We start from the raw sequence: 23929 nt of genomic DNA on the forward strand, positions 1-23929 counted from the left end.
CACTGGGCCACCCAGGGGCCCTGATTTCATCCACTTTTAAATGTATTCATAAATATGTCCCCAAGTTATGAAAGTTAAATATCATTTACATTAATATATCACTTATAATTTAAAATCTTTTAAGTTATAATCTGGCCACAATTATGGGCTTTAATGTGATAATTTATACCTATTTAAAATTTTATAGAAGAAGTGAATCAGGGAGTTTCTTAATAAATATCACTTCTCTTCTTCTTACTTGAAAGAGTAGCAAAAAAACAAAAACAAGAGAATCAAAAGAGAGGGCCAGCTAAACTAATCATCCTATTAACCTGAGAAAAAGCAGGTACATACATTCCTCACGTAGCCACCTTCCTTTTATCTCTGTTCAGAAATCTGCTATGCTCTGAAAGGATAAAGAAAGTCTTAAAAAATGTAATTTAAGGGGCACCTGGGTGGCTCAGTGGGTTAAAGCCTCTGCCTTCGGCTCAGGTCATGATCCTAGGGTCCCGCTCACCAGGGAGCCTGCTTCCCTTCCTCTCTCTCTGCCTGCCTCTCTGCCTACTTGTGATCTCTGTCAAATAAATAAATAAAAATCTTTTTAAAAAAAATGTAATTTAAGGGGCGCCTGGGTGGCTCAGTGGGTTAAAGCCTCTGCCTTCAGCTCAGGTCATGATCTCTGGGTCTGGGGATTGAGCCCCTCATCGGGCTCACTGCTCGGCAGGGGGCCTGCTTCCTCCTCCTTCTCTGCCTGTTTGTGATCTATGTCTGTCAAATAAATAAATAAAATCTTTTTAAAAATGTAATTTAATTCCCTAAAAAGTGAAAATAAAAACAAGCTGAAGCTGTTTTTGCTTTGCTTTATTTTGTTCTGTTTAAAGTTTTATTAGCATGTTGAAAAAATTTTTTTAAAAAGAGATTTTAGCGGACTCTACCAACTAAGCCCGACAGAGAACAATTTTAGCCTATAATTCACGAATTTTTTTAAGATATAAAATAAAACTGTTAAATCTTGGGAATTTCCATCATCTGCTACCAAAACATCATAGAAGGAAAAAGCACACATTTTTGAAAATAGTGTTGGTTACCCACTGTTTAGTTACAGGGCTGTTCACCACATCCTTTTTCACAAATGGGAAGATGGCACACACACACACAGGCAGGCAGGCAATTCACACACAGAAAAAAGCCTGGAATTGTATACACCAAGTTAACAGTAGTGATGCCAGGGTGAGAAGATTATGAAGGGACTTTCTGGGAGCTCAGCCATGCTTAAGTTTTCTAGAATGATTATGTACCACACACACAAGAAAACTGATATTTTAAGGAGCCGATGATGAAATCAGTAAGATGAACACAGGTCGCCACCGCCTCCCGGGGCCTTGCTGTGACACATACTGGAAGCATGTGCCCCATCGTGCTTTTCTGGGGCACAAGTGCTGCCTCAACTTTAGTCAGGGGCCACAAGAAACAAGTAGTCCAGAAACAGATCTTGGAAATCCAACACATTAGAACAGAACAGTGTTTGGCAATCAAAAGGGCTGCAGTGCGGAGACACTATGACATGGATGAACCTTGACAGCATTGTACTGAGTGACAAAAGCCTGACACACATAGGACGCGTCCCAAGGATTCAAGGGCATGGAGACAAAACGCCCATGAGCAGCTGCTAGGAGCTGGGGCTGGGGCGTGGGGTAACTGCTCAAGAGTCCGGGGTTTCCATCTGGGGTGATGGAAACGTTCTGGAATTGGTGGTGATGGTTACATAACCCCATGAAGTTACTAAAACCACTGCATCACACACTGCACAGGGTGAATTTCATGGAGCGTGAACTGTATCACTATTTAAAGGGCCTACTGCATGCTTTGTATAAGATACAAAAGCTCTCTTTTTTTCTTTTAAAGATTTTATTTTATTAATTTATTTGACAGAGAGTGAGAGAGCACAAGCCCGGAGACAGAGGGAGAGGGAGAAGCAGGCTCCCCACTGAGCAGGGAGCCCAATGGGGGACGCGATCCCAGGACTCTGAGATCATGACCAGAGCCCAAGGCAGATGCTTAACTAACTGAGCCACTCAGGCGCCCCAGTTAAAAATCTCTTAAGGGAGATGAAATGTGCTTATGGAAAAATGAGATAATTTACTAAATAAAGTAAAGGAATGAGACTGAAGGTAAAATGGAAATTCAGGGGTGCCTGGGTGGCTCAGTAGCTTAAGCCTCTGCCTTCGGCTCAGGTCATGATCTCAGGGTCCTGGGATCAAGCCCCATCGGGCTCTCTGCTCAGCGGGGAGCCTGCTTCTCCCTCTGTCTCTCTGCCTGCCCCTCTGCCTACTTGTGATCTCTGTCAAATAAATAAAATATTAAAAAAAAAAAAAAAACAGAAATTCAGGGTGCCTGGATGGCTCAGTGGGTTAAGCCGCTGCCTTCGGCTCAGGTCATGATTTCAGGGTCCTGGGATCAAGTCCCACATCGGGCTCTCTGCTCAGCAGGGAGCCTGCTTCCCTCTCTCTCGCTGCCTGCCTCTCCATCTACTTGTGATTTCTCTCTGTCAAATAAATAAATAAAATCTTTTAAAAAAAAAAAACAAATTCAGAAATGAAAAAAACGCACATGATCAGAGACAGGCTGAGGTTTCAGCCCGGAGGCACAAACTAATGGAAAGCATAATAAAACAATAAAATAAAAGTAACCTTACTTCCAAATACATCATCTTTTCCTGGCATGTGTATTTTAAAATACCATATTCCCAAGAATGCAGAGACGACTTCATCAGCGCCCTGGCCCAAAGGGAAGCACCCAAAAATGGGGCTACCAAGGAGGCTGTCATGAGAGTCGTGCCTGTTCTCATGGATTCAAGCTCCGGCTATTTCCTGAGAACCTCGGGGGGTGAATTATTGTCACCAGGAAGAACACAGCAACCATCAGGCCGAAGCCGCACGGCAGCCCTCATAGCCAGGACCAGGAACTGTGGAGGCACCTGAAAACGCATGCCATGGTGACAGGGTGACAGAGCAACGGAGTGACAGACCAGATGGCTCTTCTTCCCTTGGTACAGGTGAACACCCGCAACCCCTCCCAGGACCAGAGACATGCTAACTTCCTGCCAACTTGTAAACCAGGAACTTCATTTTTTTATAGCATGAGCCACAAAGAGAAGAGATTCCTTAAAACACGATCAACTCTAAAGTACCCTTCAGAGCAGAGAAGTAACAGGCGGCTCACAGGAGATAAAACACCGCAAAACCCACGAGGAAGTGATTGTTTTAACTAAACTGAAACGAGGCACCACTTACAGCTCTTATATCAGCAATTTGATTAAAAGATCCAACAGAGATGAGACTGTAGGACACTGACTCATTCGGACACGACTGCACCACATAAACTGTAAAAATCCATTTGGAAAGTAAAACGGGTTGTGTCAAAAGCCACAGAATTAGGTCTACCTCATGACCTTACTTGTAGGGATTTATCCCAGAGAAATAGCTAAAAGGAAGAAACATTCTATATGCCACAAGATTTTCCCTACAGGCTTAGATCTCCAAAGAGTAACATGGAAAACAAAATATCTGGCAACATGGCAAAGTTGGAAAACCTCCACTGGAAGGGTTAGAACCCAGCCGCCAACTCCCACAAATAATCTGATGTTGGGCAAGTGATGAGAGCAAGCCACGAAACAGCATCATGTGACATCGTAGATCAGAACCACCTATTTTTTTTTAAGATTTTATTTATTTATTTGACAGACAGAGATCACAAGTAGGCAGAGAGACAGGCCTAGAGAGACAGGCTCGCCACGGAGCAGAGAGCCCAATGCAGGGCTCGAACCCAGGACCCTGAGACCATGACCTGAGCCGAAGGCAGAGGCTTTAACCCACTGAGCCACCCAGGCGCCCCGATCAGAACCATCTAAAACCACAAACAGGAAAACTGGCTTGGAAAGAACATACGGGAGAGCGGGTACAGACGTCACTTTAAAATGTTCTCGATGTTAACATACTTAATCTCAATTTCAAAGTACACTGACTACAGACCATGATCAAAGAATGTGGAAATACTCTACTGAACGTGGCAGCCAGGAAGGACTTCTGTCTGCTTCTTAAGCTGCTCGATGGGGGAGGAAAGGCTCGGAGAAGACAACATTCTGTCAGGGCCCGGCTCCCCACCCCAATCACCAGTGAGTCATGACATGCCCAAGTCACGGCCCTTCCAGAATCCCCAAGTCACAGACAACCTTCATTTAAAAACAATGGGTCACAGATTTATTTCTAAGAGCTCTGTTTTAGGGGTGCCTGGGTGGCTCAGTGGGTTAAGCCTCTGCTTTTGGCTTAGGTCATGATCTCAGGGTCCTGGGATGGGGCTCTCTGCTCAGCAGGGAGCCTGCTTTCCCCCTCTCTCTTGCCTGCCTCTCTGCCTACTTGTGATCTGTCTGTCAAATAAATAAATAAAATCTTAAAAAAAAAAAAAAGAGAGAGAGAGAGCTCCGTTTTGGAGGACATGTATTCAGTGTGACTATGATGTTATGGTCTTAACACAAGAGTGACTCATCTTCACGGAGGCATTATCTCAGATTAAAAGTGGGAAGAGTCTTCCAGGAGGAAATACAAAAAAAAAAAAAAAAAAAAAAAAAATCCCACAAAAACTGGTTAGGGCATTTATGAGAAATTTACTTTGTATCAGAGGCTACAGTTTATTCCTTTGATCTACAAAACCATGTAAAGCTTCACAGAAAGGAAAAAGAACCGAGAGTCTAAGATCTCCTCGTCATAGAAAGGAAACAAGGCTTTGTGATAGCAGCTTCAGGGTTCTGACTCAGAAAACCTTCAATCGCTCAGGTTTACCGAGGAGAGAAAAGAACACAAGAGGGGAAAACATGTCCCTTAGAGGAAAAGGAACAATCTGTGAGAAGGGTGACACAAATCCTCCCCAAACCTTAAAACTCTCAGGAACTCGGTGTCGGGAAGAAGCAACAAGACCGAGACAGGGGGGTGAGACCAGGGAGGAGTCTGCATGGTTTGGGGTTCAGCACTCGCCAGTGCGGGGAGATATGCAAGCCAACACCTCCTTTTTTCCTGGGCTTCACACCACCCACCCAGAGCAACCCCTCCTTCAACACGATCCCAGTGAACAGGAAAAGAAGGAACAAACAAGGAACATCAGCCAAACCTTCATTGCACTGCTCAGGGGCACACAGCCCTTTGACCCAGCCGCGGCTGCCGAGTGCAGAAGGGCTAGAAACGACCAAAGGGTTAGAAACGACAAGCCAGTCATCCCCACCTCCTGGGATCTTCCGCCAAGCCTCCTCACAGGTGGGCCTCTCCATGGGCCAGTGCTCTCCCGGGCTCCCTCCCCAGCCTGCATGCCCTTCCCCGCTCCCCAGTGTACCCATGGGTAGCCACAGGGGTCTCAGGGGAACCTGGGGGGGAGGGGGCACACACCTCCCAGTGCTGCATCCTGGCCCTCAGAGACCAGCCAGGGCCTCGTGTCAGCTGTCAGGGCACCCTGGCTTCCCAGCCACGAGGACTCTGGCCTGGAGTTTCCTTTCAAGGCCACAGGAGACCGTGAGTCACGCCTACCAGCGCTCTGGTCAGATTCTGCGACATTTAAACCCACCCAGACGCTAAGTGCGCTGCTTTTTATTACAGCACTGTTTACAATCAGTCCATCAGTTTCCATCGGCCACATCTGAGTTAAAGCAAAAGCATAAAAATCATCACCAATGGATTTTTTTTTTACTCTTTTGGTCAGGACAGCAAGTTAGTGGAAGTTGGAAATCAACACCCCAGAAGTGTCAACAGCGAGCTGGACAACACTGAAGAGGGAGTCCCCCAGGCACCCAGTGTCATGCAGAGAACATGGTTATCCTCCAAGACCACCTCCATTCCAGAAAAAAATTATATAGCAAATACAAAGTGGTGACTTGGAGAGAAAAACCCTCTATGGAAAAATCGTGTTGTCTCAGAAAGCTGCCCGCTGCTCTCAGATGTCTGATCACATCCACACTAGGTGCCCGTGAGCCGACAGCACGGTCACCTCTGGGCCTCAGAGGACTGGTGTCCTCCTGACATCTGTCCCTCGGGAGAAGCTCCTGGCTCTGTCCCCTCCCAGCCCCAACTGCTTGTTGACCTAGATGCGTGTCCCACCTGCACCCATTAGGATTTCCTAAGCACCTACTAGGCCAGCCAGGTGCGGCCCAGAAAGGCAAGGGAGGAAACTAAGACATGGGGTGGTTCCCAGAGACACATCTGGACAGAGGCTGAAGGAGCCACCTGGAAACTCTGGGGGAATACGCCCCACACGAAGGCCACACATGGGAACGACCAGAAAGGGGCAGTATCCCAGGAACGGAGGCAGGCACAAATAAGGGCCGGTTGACCAGGGCCCCGCAGGTGAAAAGCAAGCAGGCTTTCCAGTTTCTAGTACAGCAGAGCTCACTAGAGGGCGGGTCTCAGAATCTGGTTGCCAGACCAGTGGCATCAGCATTATTGATAGGGGACCTGTCAAAGCAGAAAGTCTCAGTTGCAGCAACCCCCCCTGGCAGAACTCCTGAATAGGAAGCCCTTGGGGTGGGCCCGCCACCCCACTACCCCACTAGTGAGAAGCGTGAGCTTTGTTATGTGCAAGGGTGGGAGGACCCTGCTGTCAATACTGTCCAGGTGACCAAGGCGCATGATGACCTGCCCTGCACACCTTAACTGTCACCGCACCAGGAGGCACCCCAGAAACAGAAACCGTGTGGGAACACCACACACTCGCCGGCACTCGCATTTATCTTTGCATAATTCAACTTTCAGGGAACTTCATTTACATCATGTGTTGCACAATCATGACCTCAAATCACCAAATAAGAAACCTAAAAACGCACACTTTTCCTCACTCATCTCCCTGGTTTAGCTCACCTGTTGCCTACACCCTGTCCCTTAGTGTCCACATCATCCCCATGCTTCTAGAATGACTCAGAGACCCTCCAGCTGCCTCCAACCCCTCCTACATGTAGGAGGGTCTCCAGCCACAAGGAAACTTTCTCTTGGCTTCTCTAAACCCACCCCCCCACCCCCTCCAACCCCCGACACACACAGTTGTTTACAGCCCTGTCTCATCTGCCTCGCTGTGTATAAATTCCTTGAGGACAGAGGTGTTGACCCTGAAAGGCTTCCTCCACCCCACAGGCTCTCAGACTTCACACACACTGCAAGTTGACAGCACTTGCCCCAAGAGGTGACAGGCGGGGACAGCTGCAGGGCCCGGGGGTCCGAGCTCCGTGGCCCAGGACAGTCAGCAGGAACAAGAGCAGGGGCAAGAGCAGGGGCTGAAGCTAATGTGCCGTGAAACTTCAAAGGGAGCCTTCCCAAACCAGACCGGGCTCAAAACGGGAAACAAGGCATTCTGCTCAGAGTAACTGAAGAAATCTGTTCTCTCCTGTTCAACCACGCCCCTAAGCCCAACTTGGATCTCAAATTCCAATCACACGCAGCAGAGCAACTCCCGTTAGGCCATCTGCTTTCAGTATCTGCCGTAAACAAACACAGAGAGCAAAAAGGAACTAAACACGGTCTGTAAGTAGGTCAGTGCCAGCCCGAACCCCGCTCTCCGATCTTACTTCCTCCGCACTGAGCATGGCTGCTTCATGGGTGCAAGAACCGCTGCACGGAAAGGCACTTTTTCATCCTACGTCTTGCTTTCCTCCACTAAACACATTATGTCTCAGACCCGCCCATGAGGCCATGAGATCAACCAATCCACTGCCCCCAGGTCTCCCCCTTCTGCCTTTGCATTTTGTAATCAAAGTGTTCCTCCATTCTCAAAGAGTCTAGTTCTGGGAACTCTCTAAGAAAGCCCAAAAGCCAATCGTGGACATAACTATAGGTGGGCGAGAACTACCCTCACCAAAGACACTCGAAAGAAAGAACACTCAGGGGCACCTGGGTGACTCAGTCGGTTGAGCAGACGTCTGCCCTCAGTTCAGGTCATGATCCCAAGGTCTTAGGATCAAGTCCCACATGGGGTTCCCTGCTCAGCGGGGAGTCTGCTTCTACCTCTGCCCCTTCCCCTGCTTGTGTTCTCACTCTCTCTCTCTCTCTCAAATAAATAAATATAATCTTTAAAAAAAATGAAGACCATTCATGCACTCCAGCAATATCAGGTCCCCACTGAGTGTCAAACAGTGTGCCAAGCCTCCCAGAGCTGGAGGGGCACCGCGGGGTGGCAAACAGACGGGCCGCACATGGGAGCCTCCTCGGGTAGGCACACACAAGGTCCGGGGAAAGCAGGAAGCAACCATTCCCTTTCAAGGAGCGCCATGGAACTGGAAACTGAAGGCTGAGTGAGACAAGCAGGAAGAGGAACATCCAGACCGGAAAACCTCATCCCGGGCAGAGGCCAGCAGCGCACGAACACAACGTCACTGCGGTCCCAGAGCTGGTACAGCCGGAGGGCAGGAGCAAGACTGGACAAATACACAGGGACCAGTCAGTGCTCAACCCGTGGGGCACAGACGTGCTGCAGAAACTGTCAGTGTGCACACTTGGCGTCACCCTCCCCCCTCACACACACACACAGTTACCGCGAGGTCAGAGGGCACAGGGCATGTCATGAACAGAAGCATGGAATAGAGGACAACCTGCCGTGAGCAGAAGGAACGCAGACGTCCGACCCCACCAGCAGTCCTCACACAGATCCCCTGGGGGGCACCAACAAGGCAGGAAGCGCATCTTCTGGAACAGGTACACAATTCCAACAGCAGGCCAGAGAGTGGTGGCACAAGCAGATGCTGACTTGTTGGGTGTTTTGTGTCTTTCTATCACTTGCACTGAGAGGCTCAGTATTTGGATGGTGAGGCTCGGAAAAACATGAGCAGGTACTCTTTAGAGTTGAGGCAGCTCTAACCCTTATCTCCCAGATGGCTGGCTACTATGTATTTGTCAATAAAAGGAAGATATCTCTGATTTTAAAAAAACAATCGGTAAAGGGACTTAGAGGTGAGCCTGTCAGAAACTGCCAAGGCCATAGAGTCATGGGGTCAAAAGGACAGTTGTTGTCCAACATTTTTAAGGTTAGGGCTTCCTTCAGAAACTGGACTTGCCCAACTTGGTTTTAAAGAACCACAGTAACTGTGTGCTCCTCTCGAGCTCTTCAGAGCTCTAGGATTCTAGACAAAGTCTGGTCTCTCTCTAGACCCACAGGAAGGAGCCTGTGCAAGGGCGGCAGTCCTCCCTGCTCCTGCCTGGTCTTACTCCCCACCCTGGGGAGGCACTGCTGCTTCTCTCACCCCAGGCCTTCCCCAGGGCACAAGCGCAGAGCACTGAAGCAGGTGACACACATGTCCATGGAGTTAGTGGAAATCAGTGAAGGGAAACCCCACCAGAGTGGATTCTGGATGCAGATGGGGAGGAGGAGCCGCACCACTCAAGGTAATCACGGACCCACCAGAAGAACCCTCCCCAGAGAAGGATCCCAAATTCCAGGACCCCACAGGAAAAGGCTGGCACCACATCTCCTACAAGAAGTGAGCTCCCCAGGAGTGCGGTCGGGGATAAACCACCATCACCCCAAACTCCAATGTTTCTCCAGTGGACTTTGCTTCAGAACCCTCCCAACTTCCTCCTTCTTATCCACAAAACCACGTTCCTCTCCCTCGTGTGTTGGACTTGCCTGTGGTCTTGCCATAGCTTGCGTGTTCCAAACTGCAATTCTCTGCTATTCCCAAATAAACCACTCTCAGGGGGAAAGTGACTATTTTATTTAAGGTTAGCAAGCTCACAACTAGTCACACTACCAGCTGGGCCCTCGCTGTGCTAAGGTATGGCTCTTCCTCCTTTTAGAGGCTGGCTGTGGACCTTCCTCAGGGGGCCTCAAGAGGCCTTTCTTCTCCCCGCAGCCCCGGGCCGATTCCCTCGGGCACCTGCACAGCCCACCGCCCACACCAACGCAGGAGTCTTCCCTAGTCAATGAGATGTGGTCCCTTCTCCTGCTGCCACTCCCCCGGGGGACTACTGCACCCCACCTCAGTGCCACCTGAGCCCATTTCCCCTCTCAGCACCCTCTCCGCTGTCCACGAAGCACCAGCCTCCCGGGCTGCACTGTGTCCTCCAGGCCTGCGCCCCTGGCCCAGCGTCTGCCCACATGACGTACAGGACCAGCTCCTCTTGAGCACTTGGGTCCCAGCTGAACTGTCACTTCCCCGGTCCCCCAGTATAAAGCTGCCATCCCAGCGGCAGGATCCTACTGGAATCCCACTCCCCTTGTGTTTCTTTCTTATTCTCCCCGTCCTCCCCCACCACCACTACCCCCCACTCACCAGGTAAGCTCCCTGGACCCGGTCTTATCCTCTCCTGTATCCGGGTTCTCAGAACAGTGCCCAGAACATGGCGGCAGGGCCCCTTGTATCTGCAGAGCAGATGCTGGCCCGAACAGCCACCAAACACAACCCACAGGTTAATACAGAAAGACAAAGAACAATGATCTAAGGTGATTTCATCCAAAATCAGTCTCTGGAGGGTGTCTGGGTGGCTCAGTTGGTCATTAGCATGGGGTTCCCCATTCAGCAGGAGTGTACTTCTCCTTCTGCCCCTCTCCCCAACAACCCCACCCCCAGCTCATGCTCTAGTGCGCTCTTGCGTGCTCTCTCTCTCAAATAAAATCTTTAAAAACCAAACCAAACCAAACCAAATCAGGCCCTAGTTTACACGTGACAAATTCATCTCAATAAGCTGGATCACTACTCCTCACTACAGAGCCAGCACCGTCCCTCAGCGTCCTCCCCTACTTCCCAGCAGCAGTGGCGCGCATCAGGTCACTGCTGTACCACTCCGCCCCTGGAGCCAGCTGAAGGCTGGGGACGGCACTGTCCCCACAGACGCTGTACGTCCCCCCATCCTCCGCATCTCCCAGTGCACCCATCCCCTTCTGTTCCTTCTCCCTGTTTACAAACATCTTCCAGAGAATGAGGACTCCACATGTCTCCTCAAACGGTGGCTCCTACCCCCAACCCCACCAATGCTGTGCAGGGGCTGAGATCTCCATGGAGTGTTAGAGGCACAAAGACAACACGTACTGAGGTGTTTCTGTGGCACGGGGACAAGGTGGTCACCTCCCTGTCATTCGAAACTTTCTCATCTCACCCAGTTTAGGTTTAAATGTGGAAAGATATCTATTCTCCTTTTGCAACTTCAAAAACAATTGTAGTTATGTTCTGAACACTAATGTTTGAGGTTATCATTCACTAAAAGAACACCATGGCCACTGCGTCCCATACAGCATATACAGAAATAGTCTAATGTAGGCACCGCCACCTACCTCAAGGAATATCTGTCACAGGCAGACCTGGTTCATATCTCATGTCTGCTGAGTAATCAGGAGCAAATTCCTAAAAACCTTTGAGCTTCAAATTCCTCATCTGTAAAATGAGGAGGAGAAGACACACTTCACAAGGTCACCAGGAAATTCAATGGGATGACTGACCTAAAGCAGGGGGTACAGTGTGGGGCACAGACAGGGTCTCAGGGGAAGCTCCTTCCCCTTCCCTGGGAGGGACGCCAGAGCACAGGGCCTCCAAGCCCCCGCTCTGCTCACAGAATCACTCATTCCACGGGGTGGGGGTGAGGGTGGGGGGTATCGGTGAGCTGTGATATCCCTCTTCCGTTATTACCACCAGCACATAGAACTGGAATTCCAGACTCCTGATTCCTGACGGTGTTCCTTTACTTTCCTCAACTTGTGTCTCAGACACTTCTATTTCAAGTGTTTGAAATGTAATTGAAGTACTAAGCTAAAAATTAGTTTCTACAGAGATCACTTAAGTTTGTACTGCAGAATTAATAGTTATGTATTACTGGCCAAATGAGTATTTTCAAAGAAAATCTAGTTCTCTTACCATCCCAATAAACTATGTGGTTTGGTATAAATTTTATGCAGAAAAAACTAGAAAATGACCACAAGTTGCTGAGTCTGGGCAACTACTTTTCCTACACAAGATCTATTTAGAATGTGCACTTCTTTCCTGAAATGACTTTCATTTGCTGGGAAAATATGCAAAATGTTTTTGGGGCCCTGCCTCTGCGTCACCCAGTGCTCCTAAAGGGCCCTCTATGGACTACAGCTCCTCTTGGCTCTCCGCAACAGAATGTAAAACGTTAACGTCTCACTCAGTACTCCAAAATAAGTATACATTTCAAACACAATCTGTCATCTGTGTTTTCTTTTCTCAATTACATCTGATTAGAGAAAAAAATGCTCTCTTCAGAACACAGCAACCATCGAAAAGCAAGTATTTCCATCCTGTTTAACTTGGTTAAGTGACAAGAGCAGAAAAGAACACTCTGGATTCCTCAACTCTCCCACCCCACTCTCCTTATCACTTCATACTTAGTAGAGGTTGGGGAGAGGTTCACAATCCGGGACGGCATATCCCACCAACAGGCCCTCGTATGCTGTCCCCACAGAGCTGGACAGAGGCCGCACAACACAGGAGCGCCAAAAACGGCATGGAGTTAGCTTCAGACAGAGTTTTTAACCAGTGCCACAAACTATCACAGATTACCAAGAGATAAAGGTCTGTAGTATTCCTTAAAAGCTTCAGGGGAAAAAAAAAAACAGGTTTTGTCCTACTGTTTCTACAGTTGGGGGAGAGGGGACAGGAACTGGAGAGAAAATAGTTCTTCCTAGAAACAGTATATGAGTAAATGACCCTCCCTCCTCATGCCTTCCAGATAAATAAATTCCCTTTAAGTTAACTGTTAAAATACAAGCACCTGTAAGCTTGTGCTAATGTTCTTTAGAAAGTCTAAACCACTTCCCTGAAACAGGGAAACATACAGAAAATCTTAATGCATTTCAGCTTTTAATGAATATAGAAGTCACAAGGCAACAAATCTCACTACAGCACACAAAATGTGAGGTATTTGCCACATTTTTTTTTAAAGAGATGATTTAACAGCCTTTGAGAATTACAATTCTATAAAGCTAAAGAACTTACCTTAAACTTTATCCTGGAGTCAAACCAAGCTAAGTTGCTACATTACTACTCAACAAGGAGAAATTCTTTCACCTTGTGGTATAATCCTATGAATACAACGTTCTAAAGCTGTAACTCAAAAGCTTTTTAATTTCAACACATAATTTCAGTCTGAAAGATATATGCAAATAAGACCACCCTTTCACAGGAAAATAATACAAGTATTTAAGCAGAAGTCCTGCCTCTGGTCTATAAGTTGCACAAGGTGGTTTCCTAAAGAAACACAGATCCTACCAACCAGCCCTCAGACTGCCAAAGAAGATGTGGCGAGAACCCAATTTTTTTGTCCTAGACTCCCCTAACTAGAAGCTCACCCAATCGGGTATTATCTTACAGCATCACAGAATAACTAGAAATAATTAGGACACTCTGCAGCCCTAGAAAATGCCACAAACTTAAAACTTAAATCATGCTCAGGTCAACTGAGCTTTTGAAAATGATCTGTCCTTTTCTTAGAGTCATGATCTGTATCAGGGCCACACGATGAGACTCGATCAAAGAGAACACTAAACTAAGGCCCTGGGAAACTCATTTCCCAAGTCATTAAGGTTAAACAGGACATCATGATTTCATTTGAAAGTATTAATGCAGGGGCACCTGGGGGGGCTCAGCCGCTGTGACGCGTCTGTCTGCTTTGGGCTCAGGTCGTGCTAGGGGGTCCTGGGACCTGCCTCTCCCTCTGCCTCTTCCCCCTCCCCCACTTGTGCTTTCTTGCCTTCTCTCTCCCTCTCTGTCCAATAAATAAATTTAAAAAATTTTTAGTTAAGTGCGAATGTAAACAGGAAGCTGCAAATATGTGATTGCAACGTAAAGTTACTCTTTGGGCTACTTTGCCAAACTGCCCGCCATGTCAGTGCTGCGGCCACCAGGCCCATGTGGCTACTTAGATATAATTCACACTAAATAACTGTTTGAAGACCAGTTGTTCATCCCACCAGCCATATCTCAAATGCTGTACCTGTAGGTAGCTGGTGGCCACCACAGGGGACAAGACGGACACAGCACAGTTCTGTAACAGCCAGAAATGTGTGTAACACATAGTATCTACCATAGAGACAGGCAAATTCAAGTCCTCCGACCTTCCATGGGGCACGACACAATACCTCGTGATTTTATGGACAGTTTTGTTTGTTTTTATTCACCATTTCGATAGCAGGCACAAACAGGAATTTTTGTAAAGCTACATCTAAAAGAAGCAGTGAACAACGCTTTGAGAGTTGGCTAACTCATAAAGACATTTTCGAATACAGGCTCTGCTTACATACAATGGCTTTGCAAAATAAAAGTAATGAAAAAACATAGCTGGTATCATTTTGAATAGCTGAGAAATTTTGTTTGCAATAATTATCTCCCTCTATCTGATAATCAAATACAGTGAGGAAGGCTCAACTAAATAGCCATACTCAGCCTGCAAACGATGCTTTCTGCGATGAGGAAAATACGGTGTCAAGTAGGAGAAGTTAATCAGTTTCTTCTTACCAAGTGGTAGAAATATCAGAGAATCAGAGATGCTTTGGTGGGTATCTGAAAATGGGTGTTAATTATCACTCCCGCTCCGCCGCACCCTATCATTACCTCTGCCCTGATACTCAGCTGTTTGCCTACTTATTTTTAGTTAGCCTACTAAAATGCACCTTCCCCCTATGGTTTTGGGTCCAATTATCACTTCATGTCCCACATGAAAATCACTTACTTCTCTACCATTTGGTGAGAAAATACACAGACACCATTTATTTGCACATTTTTAATATAATGCTGTCTAAACAGCAAGCTGTTATCTTTAGAATGCCTAGAAGAGCAAATCAAGGAATGTGCTTAGTGCCAGAGAACCACACAAGCAAAAATGGTTAAAATGGAAACTTTTGTTATGTACATTTAACCACTACAACGAGAAAAAAAAAGCACAAGACAACTATCTACATGCTGAGACAATCCATTTTTTCAGAGGAAGCACACAGCTTTTCCCAATAAATTGGTTAGAATTTTTCAAAGTAAGAAAATATGAAACTTCCCTCAACGTTAAAATTAAAATCCAAGTATACTGAGGTGCCTAGGTGGCTCAGCGGGTCAAAGCCTCTGCCTTCAGCTCAGGTCATGATCCCAGGGTTCTGGGATCAAGCCCCACATCAGGCTCTCTGCTCTGCAGGGAGGCTGTTTCCTCCTCTCTCTCTCTCTCTCTCTCTCTCTCTCTGCCTGCCTCTCTGCCTACTTGTGATCTCTATCTGTCAAATAAATAAATAAAATCTTAAAAAAAAATCCAAGTATATTAAAAGCCAAAGATGAGAAATATATTTAAGAAAATGGGTTTATTTTCCAGTACCCAAGAAGCGACAGGATAAAGACACACCTAACACAATGGCGCTAAATGAAAACTTGCCTCCCGTTTGTAGGGACCCCAGGTGAAACCCCTGGTTTCACCAGGATTGCAAATCCCACATAAACTGGACACGGTACTGAGTGCTTCAAGACTAGCAACCCTAATCCTCCAACCCCCTCTAAGACCTCCGTAGGATCATAATCCCCATTTTACAGATGCTGAACCTGAGGCAAATCACTTTTTAAAAGAAGATAGTTCTTGGGGCATCTGGGTGGCTCAGTGGGTTAAAGCCTCTGCCTTCGGCTTGGGTCGCGATCCCAGGGTCCTGGGATCAAACCCCGCACTGGGCTCTCTGCTCAGCCGGGAGTCTGCTTCCTCCTATCTGCCTGCCTCTCTGCCTACTTGTGATCTCCGTCTGTCAAATAAAAAAATAAAATCTTTTTTAAAAAATAAAAGACGATGGTTCTGGTCACAAAGGTCGTAGCTGAAGTAGTGAGGTCCTGGCTGCTCCTGGCTTCGGCGCTGCCCCCACACTGGGAGTCTGGGCTGAGGGCGATCTGAGGAACCATACCACTCACTAACACAGAGTCTCCAGAGCAACATAACCTTTCATAGATTCTGGTCATCTGGTATACAGCAGGGACAAGGAAAACTCTGCTAAGTTTTAAGAAAGCCCAAAGGATATCTTGACATGAAACCATCCTTAAGATATCCCATTGCAAAAACCAACACTTATCTTGCTCCTATTTTTAGGAAAATTCAGAGACAACCTGCAAAAGCCATTTCAAGAGAAATATTAAAAAGGGGGGGGAGGGAAGAATTGTAAACCGAAGGGATAAATATTTCAATAGCAAACTCCTTCACCCTCTTCCATGGTCCATATTTTAATACGTGGCATTTGCATCACAAACCTGACTTTGTAACCAGGTATTAAACTAAAACAGGATGCAGACCGCTCAACACTTTCCAATTCCTTGAATCCTGGCAGGACAAAATACCCCAAACCATCGAAACTCAATGAATCCGGATAAACTAAGTTTGCCCAGACTGTGAACATTTAGGATGCCCTCCCATGACTTTGCGGGAGGGGTGAGGGTGAGGGTGGTGAACCCGGACGACGACGACTACCTGTAACTGCAAGTGAACACGATTGTCCTCGCTCCATTCTACAGATGGGGTAATGCGGTAAAAGTTGCCAGCTTCTTTGTCTCAGCACACGAAGCCATAAGGAAACAGCAAGGGCCACAAAATGACCCCTGGTCCGGGGGAGAGGCGCGAGCACAACTTCGCGGGGCGCAGGGGACACAGGCACGAGCCCCCAGCCCAGCACCCCCTCCCACTCCCACCGCGGGCGCAGAAGAAAAGCACCACTTCACTCCAGCGTCAGCCCTGGGGGGCCAGAGCGGGGGAGGGGGGGTAGCCTTCAGGAGCGGGGACTCGGAGGGTTGGTTGGGGGAGACCGGAGGTTCTAGGACTGGAGGCCAGGTTCGGAGGATTCAGCGGGTTGGGGAGTCGGGGGTCTCGTGGGGCCAGAGGCTGGGGGCCAGGAGGTCCAGGGGCTCGTAGGGGGGGGACTCGGGGGTGCCGGAGATCAGAGTCGGGGGTGTGCTGGAGGATTCGGGGGTTTTAGGGGGCCGGGAACTCCGAAGGGTGGGTGGACAAGGGGTACGGGGAGGGCCGGCGGTTCGTGGGGGTTTGGGGGGTTCAGGGGATTCATGGGGCCGGGGAGTCGAGGAGGAACAAGGGGAGACCAGGGGTTCGTGGGGGTTGGGGGGGATTCAGGGATTCATGGATCCGGGGACTCGGGAGGGGGAACGGGTGGGCCAGGGGATCGTGGAGGGCTGGGGGTTTCGGGGGATTCATGGGGCCGGGGACTCGGGGGATGGGAGTGGAGGTTCGTGGGGGGATGGGGGCTCCGTGGGTTCGCGGGGATTTTGAGGGCGGGGCAGCGGGGTGGGGGGCTAGGGAGGCTTCGCGGGATTCTGGGGCCGGGGACTCGGTGGAGGGGGGGGTGACGACGGGGTGTTCATGGAGGGATGGGGGCTCAATAGGACTTGGGGCATTCGCGGGGCTCGGGTAAGGGGGCCGTGGACCGAAGGCGCCGCGGGCACTCAGGTCTCCCGCGATCCGACACTCGGGCTGCCACCGCACACCGAGAGCGAAACCCAACCAAAACTAAGGCAAGGGCAAGTTTGATGCCTGTTTCACAAAAAGTTTTTTAAAAAGACAAAGCAACCGAGACTCCGGGTCCCTGTTCTCGACGCTCAAGGAGCGCACCAAGTGAGGACCCCGGCGGAGACCGGAGTAAACTTTCGGCGGCTGCCTGCCCGCGGCTCACCCCGGCTGGGGGCCGAGGGCTGGGGGCTGCGCCGGGGGGTGAAGGGGGCCGAGGGTGGGGGCTGGGCCGGGGACCGCGGCCTGGGGACCCGGAGTCGGGCCGCGCCGCCCGCAGCCCGGCTCGGCTCCCGCGCCCGCCCGCGCCCCGCGCACTTCCGCGCCCGCCCGCACGCTTACCGGCATCATCTTGGACCCGAACCGCATGGGAGCCGCGGCCCGGGCCGAGCGGGGGCCCGGGTCTCGGGAGCCGGGGGCGGCAGTGCAGGGCGAGGCACCCGGAAGGCCGCCGACCTGTTGCGAGGCGGCCGCGGCGTGGGCGGTCCGCCGAGCCCTCCCCGCAGGCGGGGGCGCCACCGAGCCCCGGGCCCACCCCCAGCGGCCCCGACGCGGCTTTGTCTCCTCCGCGCCCGCGACGGCCCGCGCGCCCTCTGCGCTCCGCCCCCCGCGCGCGGCGGTGGGGGCGGGGCGGTCCGGGAGCGCGCCTGCGCGGGCGGGGCCGGGAGCGCGCCTGCGCGGGCCAGGCTGGGGTGGCTGGCCCGGCGGCCCGCTGGACGCGGGTTTGCGGCCTCCGCCTACAGCCCTTTGCCCGTAGCCCAGGTTCCATGGGAAAACTCTTGTCTGACTCGCTTTCACTAAGTAAAGGAATACACTAAAAATGACTTCAATGGAAGAGCGTACATATTTTTGCTATAGTCAATAAACAAGCCTCCAAAACGGTTTAAAGTGTGCCGAGCAGCCTTGCAAGGAACCGCTTTTCTGCGGCTCTAGCGGGTCCGGCCCTCCGCCTGTAGGGGGGCGCGCTTCCCCAGCCCCGCGGCGGGCGCGCGCTGGGGGAGGGGCGGCGCGGCCTCGCCGCAGCCTGGGTCCGCGTGGCAGCCCCAGAGGAGGATGGGCGCTCCAGTGGGGGAACAGCTCCGGTGCGGGGCAGTCCCCGAAGGGGGGCTCCGGGGGAGAGCTGGGGGGGCAGCCCCGTGGTGGGGACTCCGGGGGAGATCTGGGGGGGGGCAGCCCCGTGGTGGGGACTCCGGGGGAGAGCTGGGGGAGGCAGCCCCGTGGTGGGGACTCCGGGGAAGAGCTGGGGGGGGCAGCCCCGTGGTGGGGACTCCGGGGAAGAGCTGTGGAGCAGCCCCCGTGGTGGGGGCTCCGGGGGAGAGCTGTGGAGCAGCCCCCGTGGTGGGGGCTCCGGGGGAGAGCTTGGGGGGGGGCAGCCCCGTGGTGGGGACTCCGGGGGAGAGCTGGGGGGGGCAGCCCCGTGGTGGGGACTCCGGGGAAGAGCTGGGGGCAGCCCCCGAGTTGCGGGCGCTCCAGTGGGGGGCCCTCCCGAAGTGCCTCCTCCGCAGCGAGGCTGAGAAGTGAGGCCAGCGAGGAGAGCACCTGCCAGTGCCCAGCTCCAGGACGGGCAACTCTTTTTGGGTCCGGCAACCCCTTCCCAGGTACCCCTAAACCCTGTGTTGCGCACCAACCCCCTTCATACCGGAAATAGTGAAGAGCGCCTGATTCCATTTGAATGCAAACGTCTCCAAACCTGCTGTGTGAGGTCTAGGTAGGTTGGGCGGACCGTAGTCCAGAGTTAAGCAAAGCGGCTCTGTCGCTGCGTTGGTTCAGTTCTCATCCATCGCCTGCCGTCTGTTCTGAGCGCTGCCGTACGCCGATGCACAGAACAAACATTGGATGAGCGGTGAAACCAATAGCGAAGTGTATTAATAATCAATGATTACACAAATTACCAGGACGGTCCTAAGGACAAGACTGAAGGAGGTCGGGGGAGGAGCCTGCAGGTACAACTCTTAAGAGGGTGGTCCAGCAGCACCCCCCAGGACAGAAGGCTTCCAGGAGGAGGCACTGGCCAGTGCTAAGGCCTCCGGACAGCCTGTCTGCGTCGGGCGGGGTGGGGGGTGCTAGACAGCTGCAGAGACCGTAAGGGGCCCGCGTAGTGACACCCCCACCCCCCAACCGGGACTTGAGGGCTCAGTGGAGAGCCCTGGGAAGGTCTGTAGCACACGATCTGACTCTATCTCCCTGGGATCACGCTGGTGGCTGTGCGGAACCGTTGGACTTCGCAGAAAATGTAGGAAGCTCTTGCAGTCGTCCAGGCCAAACATGAGAGTGGCTTGGGCAGTGGCCTGGCTGTAGTGCGGGTACTTGGCTTTGGGATGCATTGTGAAGAATTCCCTGACAGGTTAGCTCTGGATATGAGAGAAAGAAGTCAAGGGTAAGTCCAAGATGTTTGTCGCAGAGGATGAAGCTGCCAGCAGCTGGGGCAGAAGACAGCAAGCGGGACATCCCATCCCACAAAGATCCTTGTGGGCAACTGGCAGCTCATAAACGGACCCTTGAGCACTTAAAAAAAAAAAAAACTGGCCTCATAATACATGGGTTTTCATTCTTTCTTTGCACAGAAAGAAATCTTAGCAGCAACCTAAGATATCACGATCCACCTTCATCTAGAAAAAGAATTCTGGGCATCAGTCACTAAACTTCCCGTTCTCAATAGAGAACACATCTCTTTACCACCCAGAAGCTGGTCACATGCTAGAGTACCTTACATTTCATAGGAGCACCGGCAGCCCCCGCTTATTCATAAAACGGTCACATGGAAATAGAAGCAAGGACAGAAGACCTGGAGTAAAATGGCCCGGTTCTGTTCCTTCACAGATAAGCCACATAACCGCAAGCTGGGTGGAGTGCCCCAAGGGGAGCTTGTGCCTGGGGCACAGTACCTCTCCTCATCTGTTGGGCAGGAGTCCAGTGTTTGAGTTCCCAACAGCTTCCTCCCAGTTACCCCCTTTCCCATTTCCCTCAGCGGTCCGACCCCAGCCAGCCTCTCCCCTATCCCCTCCCCAAAGGTGAACCCCCATCTCCCTTTTCCCCCTTACCCTACTTCTACTCATGTGTCAAGTGCCCACCTCAATGGAAGGCTCTGGAAGTCAGGTTGAATGAATACCTCATCCCTATCCTGTAGCCCTTTAAGGATGTACAGAAATGTATGAATATACATATATATATGTTCATTATATGCTTTATGTATTTATTTATTTATTTGAGAGAGAGAGCGTGAGCACAAGCCAGGGAAGGGGCAGAGGCGGAGGGAAAAGAGAGAATCCTAAACCAACTCCCTGCTGCATGCAGAGCCCAACATGGGGCTCCATCCCACCACCTTCAGATCATGACCTGAGCTCAAACCAAGAGGTGAAAGCTCAACAGAGTGAGGCCCCCAGATCCCCCATTTGCTTTATTTATTTATTTGTTTATTTGTCAATCATAATACACCATGTGATATAGAAAAAAAACACAATTTTCACCCCACTGGACAAAATGGCAAAAACCAATTGTTATTCATTTATTCACTTATTTGTCTACGTTCAGCCCCAATGTTGTCCTTTGGGCATAGAATGGATAGAACTTAATAATAATCGTAAGTTTACCATTCTCTCTCGTCTCTGCAGGTTTGGTAAAGTCTCATCCCCGACTCCTGCTGCAGCCTCAGGGGGGTCTCCCTGAGCATCCTTGGGGACTGTCAACACGAGTCCTCTTGTGCCCTCCGGTCCACATTCCATCCTTGTGGTTGACAAACCATAGGCCAAACCTGGCTCTCCGCCTGATTGTGTATTGCCTATGAGCAAAAATGGTTTTGACATTCTTTAACAGCTGGGGGGAGGGGAGGAGTCCCAGAGAGAAGAGGAAGATTTTTTTTTTTAAGATTTTATTTATTTATTTGTTAGAGAGAGAGAGAGCAGGAGCACAGGCAGACAGAGTGGCAGGCAGAGGCAGAGGGAGAAGCAGGCTCCCTGCGGAGCAAGGAGCCCGATGTAGGACTCGATTCCAGGACGCTGGGATCATGACCCGAGCCGAAGGCAGCCGCTCAACCAACTGAGCCACCCAGGCATCCCGAGAAGAGGAAGATTTTGTGACACATGAAAATCACATGAAATTCAAATCTCAGCATGGGGCCACGTAGTCAGTTAGAGGACGTGGGGGCAGGTGGTGAGTAGCACATGGATGGTTATTATACTTCTCTGTCTTCTTGGGTCTGCTCTACATTCTAGATAATACCACGTTTCTAAAAAAGAAACATGAAAGCCATGGGTGGCTTTCCATCACTATGGGAATCACCTGTGGTGAGCATGGCCCCTTGCCCCCTACCCCAGGCCCAGCTCACCCCTGTTCTCTGAGAGAAGGGGGGCGGGGACAGCCCCTGTGCACCTGTGTTAGTGATAAAAGACTCAGAATTGGTGACTTTACGGGACAAACTCAGGGCTCTAAAGACATCTGTCTGTGCTGTGGGCTGTACCTCCATGTGGTTTGAGGAACTCCCTGCATCCCTGATAATGCGAGGTGTGCTTACCTCCTGTTGGCTGCTCTGTCCCCACCCTGGGCCTCCCCTCACTCACCCTGCCTGCCTTCTGGTCCCACCCTCGTCTGAAACTTGCCAGAGTCACTTTTATTTCACGGATGCCTAAACATTTTCTCTCGTGGGAGCGATGCTTGTCCCCTCCCTCTCCCAATGCAATTGTCACTGGGCTTCAGGACGGGGCTCTCGGGGTTTCCCCCTCCTCCCCTCCCTGCCTCTTCTCCGTGTCCTTGAGCCTTATTTTCCCCACCAGCCCTGACTCGAGGCTCAGGTCTTACCCTTTCCTGCTTTCCTCATACATCCACAGTCCTAACTGTCACCAGCATATGGGGCCAAGGTCCACATTTCGGTCTGGTCTGCTCCTCTGGGCTCTAGAACCTCATTGCCAAATGCGGAAGCCGTGGGCCAAGTGTAGTGATGGAATGTGGCCAGAGCAAGTGAGAAGCTGAAGTTGTGATTTTTTATTAATTTGAATTCCAGTATAACTAACACATAGTATTGCATTCGTTTCAGTTGGATTGGACAGTCCTGGGGACCCTGTCCGGTCCCATCCAATGGCGAGCTTGACATCGCCGCACAGCTGCCTCGAAGTGTGGCTGCCACAGCTCATCGAAAAGCAAATGTATGGCCTTTCTCCCCAGTCCAGTCATCTTCCAGTACTTTCTGTCTCCGAGGATGGCACAGGTGCTCATTCACTCTCTCAAACCAGAGCACGAGGCATCAAGCTGGACCTTCTCTCCGTCCCCTCTAACCTGGGCTCAGTCCTCTCTGGTTCCCAAATATATCTTCAGACTCCCGGTGTTTTATCCCCACAAGTGCCCATCCAAAGTCCCACACGTGCTAATGGACACCCCTGCTTCAAATCACCTTTACCACCACCCCCAGTCCCTGCCCCACACCCGCTGAGACTCCGCCTCACTGTCTGTGCCCTCTTTGCTCTCCCCAGTACATGCTCCAGCCAAGCCCCAAAACCCTCCCCTCTGTGCCCCACGCCACCTCCACATGTTCACGCTGGCCTGCGTTCCTGGTGTTCCTGGTGTTACTCTGCAAACCACAGAGCAGGGACTTCTACCCATCCCTACTTTCCGCTGATTGTTGGCGGCCTACCACGGGGCCCAGGACATGGTAGCCGGGTGCACACGTGAATGATCACGGGAGGGAATTAAATGAACGACTTGTTCCTTTGTCTCTAACGCATGTAGTTCAAGCCAGTGTCTCTGTCAGCTTACGGCCGTACTAAATAGCACAGTCTAGGGGCGCCTGGACGGCTGAGTTCGTGAAGCAGCTGCCTTCAGCTCAGGTCGTGATCCCAGAGTCCTGAGATCGAGTTCTGCGTGGGACTCCCTGCTCAACGAGGTGTCTGCTTCTCCTTCTGCCTCTGTCCACACCCCCCACCATGCTCTCTTTCTCTCTCTCAAATAAATAAATAAAATCTTAAAATATATATATATATATACATCATAGTCTAGGTGGCTGAAACTACAGGAATTTCTTTTTTCACTGGTCTGGAGGCTGGGAAGTCTGAGATCAAGGTGCCTGCCAGCCCCGTTCCCTGGTGAGGGCTCTCTCCCTCGCTGGCAGACTGGCATCTCAGAAGTGTATCCACATACGCTGGGGGCAGAAAGGAAAGTGAGCTCCCTGGTGTCTCTTCTTACAAAGGATTCATACAGGATCTCAATATGGGCCCGCCCCTCGTGACCGCATGAATGTGATTCTCTCAATGGCCCCACCTCCGAATACCACCACATTGAAGGGTAAGGCTTCAGCCTGTGAATTTTGGGGGGATACCGCAAGGTCCATGGCACCCAGAGAGTTATCCTATCTTATGGCCTACTTATCACCCCAAAGAGCCGTCCCTTATATGCCTACAAGAGGCTCAGGTTGAACGAGGGTAAAAGGACCTAGGGAACCCAAACCCATTGCTGATGGTTGGCCC

General features: G+C 50.8%; 1 protein-coding gene across 3 annotated transcripts in view; it reads right to left on the bottom strand.

Moving 5' to 3' along the window:
* The window catches only part of TP53BP2 (tumor protein p53 binding protein 2), a 56137-nt gene extending 38061 nt beyond the window's left edge, over positions 1-18076 (bottom strand). For 2 of the 3 annotated variants that reach the window (XM_045069730.1, XM_045069729.1), the window contains exon 1: positions 17820-18076. Coding sequence is in view for 2 of the 3 variants with exons in the window: in XM_045069729.1 (XP_044925664.1) it covers positions 17820-17846 (27 nt within the window). In the remaining variant the exon portion in view is untranslated. Of the gene's footprint in view, positions 1-7576; positions 7600-17819 lie in introns of those variants that run through there. The other variant, XM_004761874.3, reaches the window with a different exon arrangement.
* Positions 18077-23929: the final 5853 nt, after the last annotated feature.

This window comes from Mustela putorius, unplaced genomic scaffold, assembly GCF_011764305.1.
Source record: "Mustela putorius furo isolate JIRA1106 unplaced genomic scaffold, ASM1176430v1.1 tig00003942_pilon_pilon_pilon, whole genome shotgun sequence".
NCBI lineage: Eukaryota > Metazoa > Chordata > Mammalia > Carnivora > Mustelidae > Mustela > Mustela putorius.